Below are 14,728 nucleotides of genomic sequence, written 5' to 3'. Positions count from 1 at the left end.
CTTTTTTTTTTATTCTTTTTTTTTATTGATAATATTAAGGTCATAATTTAATAATGTTCATTTTATAATAAGCTTATATATTTTTTTGTTTTTTAAAGATAATATTATTTAATTTTTCTATACCATCACAATTTGCCTCCTTATAATAAAATTTTACTAAAGTTTTTATAACATGGTGGTGGTGCGGGTTCTTCATCATGATAATTTACATTTAGAAACTAGTTATAAATAACAAAGATCTTTTGGTATCAATTTATGAGAATCCTCTAAAATGTGACGTGTTTGAACTTGTGAAAAAAATTAAAGGTTCAAAATTTTAAATATTTATTATATAATTTCTTATCTTTAACCTTGTGTTTACACTTTTATACTTAGCCATGTTAAGTTTTTTTTTTTTTTTACATTAAGGTATTGAGGATGTCATAACTCGAACAACATCAATGGGAATTCTTCTAATTTTTAGACAGATGTTGTCAGATGGGTTGAAAGATGTATGTTATAGTTTATTTTGTTTTTTCCTGATTGTTATTATATAGGGTTATATAAATGTGTTGATTTTTTTTAAATTACAGGTTCTTCCACGTCGAGTTCCTTTCTTGATGAGAGTTTTATCGGATTTCAAATCAAACAATACTCGAAATGACTCAACTGTATTCATACTTTTATAAATTAGATATTTTAAAAATATTTTTACACAGAATGTATTTAAAAGTTTAATCAAACTTTTTGATTAAAATTTAGATAACTCACGAGATGGCACAAGCAGCAGGTTTGCACTTTGAGTTTGATGCTGAGCTGTATCATTTACTTAGAAATAGCAGAGGTAATTATTTTAATTAGAAACAGCTGAGGTAATTGTTTTAATTAGAAACAGCTGAGGTAATTGTTTTACATCAAAACAATATGCAACATCTTTCACTAAAATTTTAAATTTATTTGATTAAACTTTTTGATACAACAAAAAAGCTATTCAGAGTAACAGAAAGCTGTAAGAAGTTATTAAATTTATTTTATTCCAGGCTTGTGATTAATGTTTATTATTAATTAAACATAGGTCGTTAGGAAAGTTTGTAGAACTTCCGTGTATTTAAAAAAAAAAGAGTTTTTTTCAATTTTATTCTATTAAATTTTCAAAATAATTTCTATCAATATCTTTACAAATTTGCATCCTTTTAAGCCATTTGTCAAACATTTTTTTATGCTCTTCTTTGGGTATACTTTGAGGTAACTTCTTTTTGCTGTTTTTTTATTTTCTTTATCAGTATTGTCATCAAGATTTTTTTATATCAAGATGAATAGCCAGTAATTGGATGGAGCTAAGTCTAATTAGTATGGTGGGTGGTGAGTTATTGTGATTGGTTAAGACAGTTTGTGACAATTTTGAGTTATATAAGCTTGAGTATATTCAATATTCTCACCTGTGTATGTAGTTTGAGGATGCCCTTAGCGAGGATCATCTTCAAAACTCTCTCTACCATTTTTAAATAAAGTAGCACACTTGGCAATTGTACTATATTTTGGTGTTTGGCCATCATGAAATAAAACCAATTCATTGGCTATGGCTTGTGGTGAAACTCCAAGTAGAGCACAGGTTTTAATATATGCTACATATTCAATTTTTTTTCATTTTAAAATTTTTCTTTTAAACATGTTTAATAAAATTCAAATAATTTTTTTAATACACATTCAAGATATTTCAAAAAGTACTTATAATGTTCATAATTAAATACTGTTTAAAAATTGTATAAAAATATTTAAATATTTCCTGTCTTATTGTAACTTTATAGATCAAGTTCTATGAACTTTTCTAATGACCTAGGTAGTTTTTAAGACTTATGATAAACCACTCTGTTGTTCTTATAGTGTTTGCTTATTTTTTGTATATATTTTACAAAATAGTTATTTTTTTTTTAGATAAAATGGAAGAAGATGGATTTCTTTGGACATTGTTGTTGGTATATTATTTATTGCTTATGTTTTTATATTTTTATTACTAAAGCATTATTTTTGGGTTATTTATGGCATTATTATTAGACTTCTTTATATTAGATAAAAGCTTGAAAGTAGTAATTTAAAAAAAAGTCTTTACACACTGCATGCTTTCTTGTTATGCTAATACAACTTGTTTTTGAAATGCATAGTGTTGTAGTGTTAGAGTGCTGTCTTCATAGGTGATAAATATGTGGTTTAAATCCACAACGGCCCTGGAAGTGCAGCCCTTAACTGGTTTCTCAACCTTCTTGATTATAGTGGGCTTCTAGGCTTTGGGGAGGTGAATATAAATATATTTTAAATTATCAAAACAACTGTTACAATATTAATTATCAATTAATATTAATTATCAATTATTTTGCAATTAATATTTTGCAATTAAAATTTCTTTTACACTTAAACTAGAAACTTTTACACTTCAACTATTAACCATCAGTATTATGTAAAATGACTTAATTGTAATTAGGCAAAATGCGTATACTCTTTCAAACTATCTCCAGTACTCCTACTATGTAAGTTTTTATAGGTTAAACTAAACTTGCAAAAATATTTGAGTTTTTTGACAAAACAAATGGTTTGCTGCACGATAACAAAGTTAACACATAGCTATTCAACAATATCTTGTTAAGTTATTTTTTCTAAAATATTGAGTTCAATCAATCTCTGTTTTTTTTCCCTTACTTTTCAACATAAAGTGTGTTAATGAATTTAACTCTGCATCAATCACTAATGATTTTTTTGTTTATAATGTATAAAATGCTACTATATTTATTTTATGTCATGAAGTTGATTTTCTGATAAAGATAGATATAAATGGGCTTCAATACATACATGTTTGATTATCATTGGTTTAAAAAAACAAAGAATAGTGAAAAAATAAAATAAAACTGTTCTAATCCAAGCTTTTAGTTGATGTAGTGGCACTGCTTGTATAGGTATAGACATTGTATAGGTATAATTATTCAATGTATATGCTGAAGCCCTCACAGCTGTCTATTTCAGTATGACATCATACTTCATTATGACCTTATATTAATTGATTTCATATTTCTCTGGATCTACATACAGATACATATAGATATTGCCTGCTTGTACCCTTGCTATTCAAACAATTAGGCACCCATACATGTAACTGTTACATGCTCTGTGTTCAACAGAAATTAGAAAAAATCCATCAGTAATATCAATTTATTGCAGCACCAAGACCGACGTTTAGAAGCTCTGCAATAGATAATTGTAATGACAATATCAAATTAATTTATTTGTCTTAATAATGCTTTGATACAACTTGCCACTAAAACAAGTTCAAGAAGATTATATGCTTCTCTTATGAAATAGAATGAAATGCATTGATGTTATGTCAAGCGATATCTATTTATAGTAGTGTGTTTATAGCACGCTGCTATAAACAGGTATCGCTTGACATTTGTTTTGTGGTTTCGAGGACTGTTTAATAACTTAACTTTTAAGTTTTTGAAATTTATGTAAAGCAAAATAAAATATATATGCATCTATGCATATATATTTTATTTTTCTTTATATGAATGAGTTCGAAAAAAGGAGAAGTTAGGAAAATAAATACTCATTAGGTATTAGTTATAAATTAAGCCAGCTCCGATACACCCAGAACCAGCATTTTGCTTCTTAGCGGCTCAGATTAATTTTGTTCCAATATATTATATTGGAACAAAAAATATATATATATACATATATACATATATATATATACATATATATATATGCATACATATATATACATATATATATATATATATATATATATATATATATATATATATATATATATATATATATATTATATTGGAACAAAAAAAATATATATATACATATATACATATATATATACATACATATATATATACATATATATATATATATATATATATATATATATATATATATATATATATATATGTATATATATATATATATATATATATATATATATATATATATATATAAGTTATATTATATATAACTTCCAATATATACTTTGTAGTACTTATTTTAAAAAGAAAACCATATATTTGAGTTTTAGCATAGTATAGCATAATAATAGCCAATAAAGGTTTAACTGGTTTTATCTTGTATTTAATATCTGTTTATTCTTTATTTGATACTTACTTTTATTTTTTTATTTTACCATTTGGACTTCAATTTAATGTTTATTTGCTGAACAAGCATATATAATTATGATAACTGAAACTGCTTAGCAGAAATAAAAAATAAAAATTATTTTAAAAAAATAATACCAAAATTTGCATTATATTATAGCAATTGCATAATTTGCAAATTTAGAAATGTTAATATCAGTTACTGATCCAGGATTTTTTTCTTTTTGTTTGGGGGGGATGGGGGACGATTTTTGTATTTTGTGCCACACTTGTGACTCTTTAAAAAAAAATAAAAAGGTCCTCAATTTCTAAGATGTTTTAGGACTTTCAAATTTGAGGTTGGGGGGGGGGGGGGAAATGCATACCCCCTTCCTCCCAGGATCCATCACTGGTTAATAGACTATTTTAGAAACTTTTCTATTTTAAGGTATTATGGGCAATTGCAGTACCAATTTTAGCATTCAAAGATAACAATGAGTACAATCCTCTTTTTGAAGGTCTTTTTATTGTTATATTAATTTTATGTTGTTATCGGTGTTGATATTTTTATTTGCTTTTTAATATTCTTTTAAATAATATTTTAGCTCATGAAAACAATGCTCACTGCATGGCAGTTGCTTTAAACTCACTTCCTCAGGCACTTTTTACAATTACAGGTGAAGATGTTGATGAAAAGATGAAGATTTTTTTAAAGGTTTTTTCTTATTCCAATTAAATGATTTTTTTAATTAAAAAAAAATGTGCTTAACATTAACAATTTAAATGGTAATAAATTACCATTTAAATTGTTACATAAATTAAGTCTTATTAATATACTCCTCTTAGTAATGCAGAATTTAATATCATCTTCTAGTGACAACACTAGCCAACTAACAATATGTAAGAATAATGTGATTATTCAGCTTTAAGTTCGTCTTTTAAAACGTAACCAAGAACAAATCAATGCCTGCTTTATTTCAAATGAGTGAATAGTATGTTTTAAAAATGAAAGTGCTAATGGTTGTTATTGTAATTGGTCTAAGGAATGCTAAAATTTTGCGCAGAATCATATCACATGCTACAAGTTTCTAATGTTACACTGAAACTACTTTTAACTCTGGTTAGCTCATGTTAGCTGTTGGAAGAATTTATGCAATCAATTATATTATATTTGATATATAATCGTCGTATATAAAATATTAGATCAATCATCGTCATATATAAGAGAGTATAAGATTGATTTATTAAACAATTTTTTTTTTTGTGCTTTATTTTTTATCTTAAATTTAATTTAGGTTGCTACGTCTGGTTTGTTGAGGCTAGGCGTTGATCAGTCAAATAAAGACTTAGTTGCTCGCCAGCGTTCTTCGTCATTTGTATTGTTAGACTTAGTAAGATTTGTTTTGTCTAATAATTCATATTGTTAATAAAATACTTATTCCTTTTCATTTTTTTGGTCACAAAGTTAATTTTTCCATAAATATTGTAGAAAAGAAAATGTTTGTCACCACATTCTTTGACTAATAGATTGTATTGTGTAAAAAAAGTTCTTCAAAATATTTATTATTACAATAATGTATTAATTCAGTTAAATACTTTTAGACTCAATATATTTTCTTTTTAAATATATCATAAGTGAGAATTTGAATTAAAAATTTAAATTTCTATTGCTTAACTCTAATATTACTAAAAATAAAAAATGCAAGTGCAGTCTTCGGAATTAGAGTCGGCATTCGGCAATGCTGACTTAACTGCCAACCTTAAAATATTTGGGGTCGGCATAAAATTGCCGACCTCGTTTTTATATTCTATGGTAAAAAAATTTTTGCCGACCTGATGCCGATCTCTAATACACTAGTGGCCATAGGAGTGCACACCCCTGTAATTTTTACCATTTTTCTTGAAAAATTGACATATCATGCATTTGGTGGATTTAATTATTTATTTTTATATTTAAACCACGTCATCTATTATTTGGCTTATAGGAAATCGCAAATTTTAATCGTTTATATCAATTTTAAACATAATTATGGATTATTATTGTTAATTTGTGTCAAAAATGAGGCATTGCTCTGCTAAAGGGTTTTTTTAGTAAAAGGTGAATGTCTCATTATTTTTGTGCTTTTGTGAAAATTAGTCTATTTATTGTGATGACTAATAGTTATTTACGTTATTAACATTTTTATCCATAAATCTTTTAAGCTATAAATACAAGGTCATTGTTTTGTAGTCATTTAGTTGAGTTTCAACAATTGCTGGTGAAAAGTCGACAGGGCTCTTGAAGATTTAGTGTGTTTTTTAAAATTGTACTTTTATTTACAATGGCGAAAGGATATTGATCACCTACAAAGCGATGAAAGCTGTTATATTACGTGGAGAAGGTTATTCGTACATGGAAATCGCCAAAAAGTTGGGAAATGGAGCAACAAAATCTGGAGTGAGGTGTGCGAAAGGTTTAAGGCAACCAATACCTTCAAAAATATGCCAAAAAATGGAAAAATTAAGAAGACAACTGCTAACGATGACAGGATGATGATGAGACTTGCACTTAAGAACCGAAGAGCAACTTCAGCTGAAATTAAAAATGATTTAAAGGCCGCCGGAGTTTCGGTTAGTTCAAGAACAATTCGCCGAAGGCATTTTGAAAATGGTTTAAAAGCAAGAAGACCCAGAAAAAAACCATATTGATTTGGGCAAAAGAACACAAGGAGTGGACAAAGAAAGACTGGGCAAAAGTTATTTGGAGTGATGAAAGCAAGATTTCCATTTTTGGAAGTGATGGAATCAATTATGTAAGAAGAAGACCCGGTGAAGATATTTTACCTGAGTGTACATTGGTCACAATGAAGCATCCCATAAGTGTAATGATGTGGGGATGCATGACCAGAGATGCTGTGGGTCGTATCCACATTGTAGATGGTATTTTAAACGCCAAAAAATACCAAGAAAACATATTAGAAGCCAAATTACTCCCATCGATTGATGATTTGTTCGAGGGCAAAACAGAAACCTGTGTGTTCCAGCAGGACAGTGATACATGCCACACCGCAAAAACTGTCAAAAATTGGTTTAAAGCCAAAAAGATAAACGTTTTGAAGTGGCCTGGAAACAGTCCGGACCTGAATCCGATAGAAAACCTGTGGTCTAGACTTAAAAAACTTGTAAGGAAAGAAAAACCTGGAAACAAGCGACAATTAATAGAGGCCATAATAAAGTCCTGGTTTCACGTGATCAGCACTGAAGATTTGGGCAATTTAGTGGACTCAATGCCTCGTAGGGTTGCTGCAGTAATAAAAAATAATGGATATCCAACAAAATATTAGGGTTTTTTTTTTTATAAGCCATTTTTTTAATAACATGTTTTGTAAACTGTAAAACGTAAATTTACCATAATTTACCACTTTGTCTTTAAATTGTTATATTTTTATATTAAAATTGTGAATTTTAATCAAAATTTTAGTTTTTTTATAATCTAAACACATCAAAAAATAATAATCAATATAGAAAACCGCATAAATATGGTTATTTTCTTTTAAAAAACACACCAAAGTGAAGTTTTCATATATATGAAGGGGTGTCTATTCCTATGGCCACTAGTGTAGTTTAAGGTCGGCAATTTTTTGCCGATCTCCTTTTTCTTTTTTAATTCCGAGGGCAGCAAGTGTGATCAATATACAAATATCTAGATAGTTATTCTAATTTTAGATTGTAAAGAAATCACAATACCTTTCGCAGGATGAGTTTGATATGTATTTTCCTTATGATCTTGTTCGAGATGCATACTCACAAGTTTATAAGGTACTTAAATCACTTGTATTTGTTTTGTACTTTTTTACCTCATCACTTTTCTTATAGATTTCAATTTAATATTTTAGAAACAACGTCTTCATATTGCAAAAAGGAACGGGGAGTTATCCAATCAAGAGCAAGAAGCGGCAAGTTAAAGATAAAGATTTATAGACAGCTATCCGTTTTTTGGCGTGACTAGTTAATGAAGCTAATAAGAAATTTCAATTAAAAATTGAAGACGATCATTTCAACACTGATTTACATTTTATGTTAGCGTAGTGAAGTTTATGTAATTATTTAAGCAAATTCCTTTATTTTTATATTTTGTTATTACCTTTTGTTAGCATACTTTCAGTTTTTATCATGATGTTTTTTTGGTTAATTTTTTTTTTTTTTTTGGGCAAATTTTGAGTTTGTTTATTGAACCGGAACCGATAAAGGAGTATTTTAATAGCATTTTTTAGTGTGTGAAATAATGAATATTCTATTTGTCAACTTTTTTTACTGAGCTTTAATTTAAAACATTTTGTAGCTAAAGTTTTTTTATTTCTTTAAAACCTCCTTCGTAGAGATTATTAAATCTCTAACATCTCGTGAATAATTACCTATGATACCTTCAATAGTTTTCTGCAAATATATCATATAAATGCTACCATTTATTTCACGGTACACAATAGCATGGTGTAGTGTTTAACACAAAGCGTGGCTTTCGAATTTTTCGAATATCCTAATAACTTGTTTTAATTATTTGAATAAATCAACAATAAGGTATGTAGTTTAATAATTCAAAAATCTAGGAAAAAAAATCCATTAAAATCATTTAATATTCATTTATAAATGAGATTAAAACCAACTCTTCAAAAATACAATTTTATTTTTCTTTCAATCTTTTGACATCGCGATTCCAAATGTTGAAAATACTCGTTTGCTTTCCATTGAAATTTGTTTCACTGTTAGAAAAGCATTATATAATTTAAATTTCTAGATCTTATTCCAGTGACTTTATATATTTGAAATTTTATGTTTATTAGAATTAATATACTTTAGAATAAAATTACTGCTTTTTAAAATATTTGACGAATGTATATGTGCTTTCATCATCAAATGGATCATTTTAGTATACAATGAATAAGATAAAAGTTGTAGCTAATAAAAAATTAGAATTTAAATTTGCTTTTCACAAATATATACAAATGTTAAGTTTAATTACTAAATATAAATAAGCCTAAAATATAAGGATTTAAAAAATGACAACAAAATACCAGCAAATGTGCTAAATCTTTATTGGCATTTTTTCCGGAAAACACCACTGTCTTCAGATTAACCCATAATGTGATATGTGAATGGTATAAATTGTTGAAATTTTGTCTAAAAAGTTGAAAATGCCTACAAAAGCCAAGACACATGATGAATTCGCAAATGTGTGTGCTTCCTTTGCATGAAGAAAAGTGACCAAAAACATACTTTCAAAAAACAAGAGTATTGCAGACAATTGGCCAACACATAGACTTTACCAGTGCAAGAACATCTCTTGGAATTGCATTAAGTGCAGATTTCTTTTGAGCAATCATGACAAAGCACTCCTGTTTCAGATCTAAACGATTACAAGTTTATAACAATCAAACCAATGACAAGGATAAGTCTTGCATGTGACTGCCTCATTTGTAGCATTGGATGACTCCAACTAAATTAGCCTTATCCATTGCAAGCTGCCAGACAACCCAACACTTCAACAGGTCCATCCACACCAACTGCATCTGCTGTGAAACAGTGTGTTAAATGTCTTACAGTTCTTCATTGTGGATACCCTCACAACTGTACACCTGGAACCAGACATGCAAATTTGCAAAAACTTGTTTAATCTGATGCTCTTGGGGCCCAACAAACTGCTTCTTTAGTAATCAAAAACACAACGTCCTCTCCTGGTGGAACAATCCGACTTAGTCAAGACCAAGGAGGAAAATGTCTGCCTGTACGACAAGGTAAATATTTTGGCATTTTTTTGAAGGAAAATATGTACATGGCTGTAGGCACAGTATTACTACTGTGTTTTATTTAGGTTCATCTCTGCACCAGCCACCACTTCTAGAAACCTTGACTACAGCTGGTCATGTGTAATTGCAATTAAGTATTGGCTTATCAAATTCAAAAATGAAACAGCTGGCCACTACACTGAATCAAGTTGGTGCAGGTAGAGTTATTAACCCTTACTTTTGTGAAAAGTTTGCTGACATAACCAAAAACCTTGATGATGTTTTCACCATTTCCTTAAAAACATCCTTTAAAAAAACTGATTTAGAAGCTGCCGCAAGACAAGTTGTGTATTGTATTGATGTAGAGGACCTTTGTTCGAAGATAGTTTCAGATAGGAAAATTTCTGCCAACCACACTGTGAAACTTGGCCTGGATGGAAAAGGAGGTTTTTTGAAAATGAGTGTGTGCATCATTGATCACAACAAAGAAACAGAGAGCCCCGAGGAGAAAACATTGCGAATTGCATCAAGGACTGTTGCCAGAAACACAAAGTTAAGCGTTTACTCTTGGTTGCAATTGTTGAAGATGTTGCAGAAATTTACTTCAATGTCAAAAAACTGTTTGATTTCATTCAAGAAAACAAGCTCCATTTCATTATTAGCACTGACCTTAAACTTGCTAATATTTTATATGGCATTTAAGTACACAGCAGCAAGCATCCTTGCTGCTGGTGTGAAGCTGAATCAAGTAAACTCAGTGACGTTGGAGCCTTGAGAAGCATTGGATTTCTTAAAAGAGAAAGGGAGCAAACTCGAAGACAGCAAAGGATTTCAAAAACTCAATACATACCTCCCTTCTTGATTGAAAAAACTAAATTGTAAAAAAGTAAAACTCATAAAATAAAAAAATATTTTTTTATACAACTATCTTGAACTTTGAAGCCTTATTTTAAATTTACTTATTTTAAAATATATAATGTACCGCAAAATTCATTATTATCATAGTTGATTTTTTTTTTGTGTGTGTGTAGTAGTTTTTGATATTTCAGTTTTATTTATTTTTTTCAAAGCTGCCTAACTTACCTCTAATATACAAGGTGAAATAAGTTAGGTTTTAAAGGAAGCATTAAGACCTAGAAAAACGGCTAATTATAATCGAAAGTACATAAGATTGTTAAAGTATCAACTCTTAAGTGAGTGCAAACAGTTTTTTTTCTTCTTTAATCTTTTGTTGCGCATTGTTTTACCATTTTAACTCTCTAACTTTTTTCTATTAGATATTTTGGGATGCGATGCGTATCTTTCGAGTTATTTTATTTACCAAACTTGCCCCCTATGCTCAACTTGCCAGATTGGACCCTATTACTAAATTTAACAAATCAGAGGCTAATATTGATCTAGGTTCGGCTTTAAAATCGTGTTCAGACCAAATCGATAAAATTCTGTATCTTCTTCATCAGTACTTTGCCCTGTAGTAGCTTCAGTTGGAGATAATCTTTTCATTAGTTTTTTAACCGATGCTAATTTCACGTATCTTGGTGAGTAAGGAAATCACGTAGTTGTTTTTTTCTTTGTTAATTCAACTTTCTTTACAATAGCGTAAAATATATGACTAGAGTAAGCAGAAGACAATGGTTTTGCCGCGTAAATTTCGGCTATAATTTACATTCAATAAAACAAATTTTATTATAATGAAAATAAATTATGCAGAAACATCAAAAGTGACATTATCGATTTATATCTTATCTGATTCCGTTAAGTAAAACTCGGAAATAGCTCAATGTCCCCTTTTGTCAACTTGTTTATTTAAAATATGATATTCGTTTTGCACGTTAGTAATGTGGTATTTTTTATGCATTTGAACCTAAACGGCAATTTTTAAAGAAGTTTGCTAACATATCCTTAAGAATTTTTTTTTTTTTGTTCTTTCTTTTTTTTGTTATTTTTAATCTTTACAATGTTGTGATTCTATATAACTGATACAAGTTTACAACGTTTATAAAATATGTAATGGTAAGAGAAAAAAAATAAAAACCTCACAATTTTAAAGAATAAAAAAAAATATAACTGCAGGGTACTTTAAAATATTTTTACACCACACATTTTTTATAAAAAAAATGCGTGGTGTAAAAAAACGTCGGTCCGAGATCTCCATCTTGTCATATAAAGTCTATGCAGTGAAATTCCTGTCGCTTCAGTAAGGATTTTCATCGGGAAGGACCTGCACTAAAAAATACTTACAAAGATACGACAATCCCAAAAAATACTTTGTTCTCAATTGCTAATTCAACTGCCTGCACACCATCCAAATTCAGGCTGTGAGCACTACAAGGAACGAACAGAGCTTCCAAATAATTTTTCTTTGTAAAGGTTTGAGCTCCCTTGTAAGCACCTGACATATTGGATCCATTTTCATATCCCTGACCTTAACGGTTTTGAATATTCAAAACTAGTTTTCCAATCACATTAGTAACAAGCTTGGTTATATCAACTCGTCTCCTCGAAAACTTCAACACACAAAAATTGTTCTTTAATTTGCCAGCAATTATTTTCTCTTTCATAAAGAAGAAAACGGATAATAAAAGATATCTGCTCATTGTGAAGTGTATCGGGGGTACCATTGACTGTGACTTTGAAGTAGATACCATCATGGATTGCACTTCGAATGACGCGATTATATTCTCTGACAAACTCATTTTGAGAAAATATAGAGAGATAATTGGTACTAATTCTAGAGCCCTTACATCTCTTGAGTGGGGTGCAATGATGGGGTTGTAACAACTAATAAGCTCCGTATCGGCAAAAAAAAGGTACACCCAAAGTTGAACAAAGAATTATCCTCCATTCAGCTATCTCAGAATTGATTCGCTTCTGGAGCTCTGAATCTATACCAGTGGAGCTGGTAAGACAAAAATATGTCTCTTTCCAATTCATTTAGAACTTTTGGTACAATGGGCTGGATTAATGCTGCTTTACGCAATCTATTAGTTTCCTCCATTGGTCCTTAGCTCCTTTGTTCCAACAAAAAAGATAAGTACCTGTGTTTCAATTCCCTTGTTCTCTCTTGGGCTTTCGTGCCCAAGAGAGAACAAGGGAAACAGTATGGAGCCTTAGTGGTCAAGCTCCAAACCAAAAAATCTCCTTCTTCTTTTTACTTGTTAGGTAAAGATTGATAAAACACAAAAAACAAAGTAAAGATTCTCTTCTTAGAAACACCGGGATAATTTTGTTGTATCAAAAAATGTGAAGGGAGTCCTTTTAAAATGATTACATCTCAATCTTTCTGACTCAAAGCAACAAGTTACAAAGAGGGGTCATCATTATTTAATATTAAATAAATTTAAGCATCACATTCTCTCCAGTTAAATAAAGTTCTTCCTTTTGACTCTGATGAGTCACTTTGAAAGGTAAATTGCTTAAGGCTCCTACTAATCCACAGTCCTTCGAACTACACATATTGTGTGCAGCAGGTGATCTTAAAAGAGAAGGATGGATCGCTGTTTTCTCTTAGCCCTCGTGGAATTACTGGTAGTCATGATTATTGTTGTAAGGATCCTTAAGGGAAAAAGTTAGCAATAACAACAAAGATTATAATGCCAGAGGTTGTTAGAAGGAAAAAAATATGATACAAAAAACAGTTAACTTACTGGTGGACTTAATTGAGTCTTTGGAAGAGAGGTATTTTTGTTGGTCTGTGCAATAGTTATAAATCCCATAAAGTTGGTTTATTTGACCGCGTTGCTCACCCATGGAGCGCACCACCAAACGAAATTTTTAGTGCAATCAGTATCGACTGCTTTAAAGCAAAATTTCATCAGCTTTTATTATAATTATCAAAGAGCATCATCTTCCGTGCAATTGAGCACGAGCTAGCCTGGCTAACTATGCATGGGTTTTTTAAATACCCCAGCTCCGTCTAATTCAACTACAACTAAGTTGTATTTTTATTTTCGCAAAAAATAGTTTATGAATAATTATAATAATGGAATTTAAAATTTAAATTTTTTCATGTGTATTTTTAGTCATAATACTAAAGTTTTAACCTTAATTAGAAAAACTAAGCAGATTTTACATTGTTAGTCTTTTTCTTTTAATTATATTACCATAAATAAAATGTTTTTTATTTTTATTGTAAATAACTAAAAAAAAAAGTAGAGTGTCGTCCGGCGCCCCTTCAACTTAGCGCCCGCGTCAATTTGCCCCTATTGCCCATCCCTCGATTGGTGTTATGTATCGAGTTCGCCCATAACTCAATATGTTAAATCTTATATTGATATATTTTGGACTAATTCACTGTTTCATAAATTATGCAAACGTATCATGGGCAAGTACGCAGCCAACTAAACTCCAACAAATTTATACGCTACAAAAACACGCTCGCCGAATCATATACTCTAAACACAAACAAGAGCATGCAAATGTTCTTGTTTGCTTTAAAAAACAAATTTTTCAAACTACTAACCTATTTCTGTCTAAACCACAATATCGGTTCTTAATATATATTTAAAATACAAAATTGACCCCATTTGTCAGTGGAGTCCCACTAATAGATTTATAATGTTTGGTTGTTGAATAATCTAGACTGGTTAAACCATTGAAGTATAATAGACGGAAGTGCAACGCTACTGAAATTCCTAAGACCATGCGTGAAATCTTCATTTATAATCATGGCCGTCTATACTAACAGGCCTCGTAAACGCGTAAATCGGAGCCTGGGACTGGGGGCAAATAAAAAACAACAACAACTAAGAAAAAGTCAAGTGTAGCATGAGCCTTTGCTTGTAAAAAAGCGTTTCCATTTAGTATGAGTGAACTATAGTTAATCTATTTATTTTAATTAATAATTGAAACCTATTTATT

General features: G+C 29.7%; 1 protein-coding gene across 2 annotated transcripts in view; it reads left to right on the top strand.

The window, feature by feature from the left end:
* Positions 1 to 8,432, top strand: part of LOC101241352 (nck-associated protein 1 homolog) — an 85,019-nt gene extending 76,587 nt beyond the window's left edge. For both annotated transcript variants that reach the window (XM_065792408.1, XM_065792409.1), the window contains exons 25-34: positions 216 to 306; positions 409 to 491; positions 573 to 650; positions 742 to 823; positions 1,915 to 1,955; positions 4,555 to 4,624; positions 4,712 to 4,821; positions 5,402 to 5,497; positions 7,812 to 7,904; positions 7,982 to 8,432. In XM_065792408.1, the coding sequence (XP_065648480.1) occupies positions 216 to 306; positions 409 to 491; positions 573 to 650; positions 742 to 823; positions 1,915 to 1,955; positions 4,555 to 4,624; positions 4,712 to 4,821; positions 5,402 to 5,497; positions 7,812 to 7,904; positions 7,982 to 8,050 (813 nt within the window). In that variant the 3' untranslated portion in view covers positions 8,051 to 8,432. The remainder of the gene's footprint in view (positions 1 to 215; positions 307 to 408; positions 492 to 572; positions 651 to 741; positions 824 to 1,914; positions 1,956 to 4,554; positions 4,625 to 4,711; positions 4,822 to 5,401; positions 5,498 to 7,811; positions 7,905 to 7,981) is intronic.
* The last annotated feature ends 6,296 nt before the right edge of the window (positions 8,433 to 14,728 follow it).

Source organism: Hydra vulgaris, chromosome 03 (assembly GCF_038396675.1).
Source record: "Hydra vulgaris chromosome 03, alternate assembly HydraT2T_AEP".
Taxonomy (NCBI): Eukaryota; Metazoa; Cnidaria; class Hydrozoa; order Anthoathecata; family Hydridae; genus Hydra; species Hydra vulgaris.
This window is presented reverse-complemented; position numbering and strand designations above follow the sequence as displayed.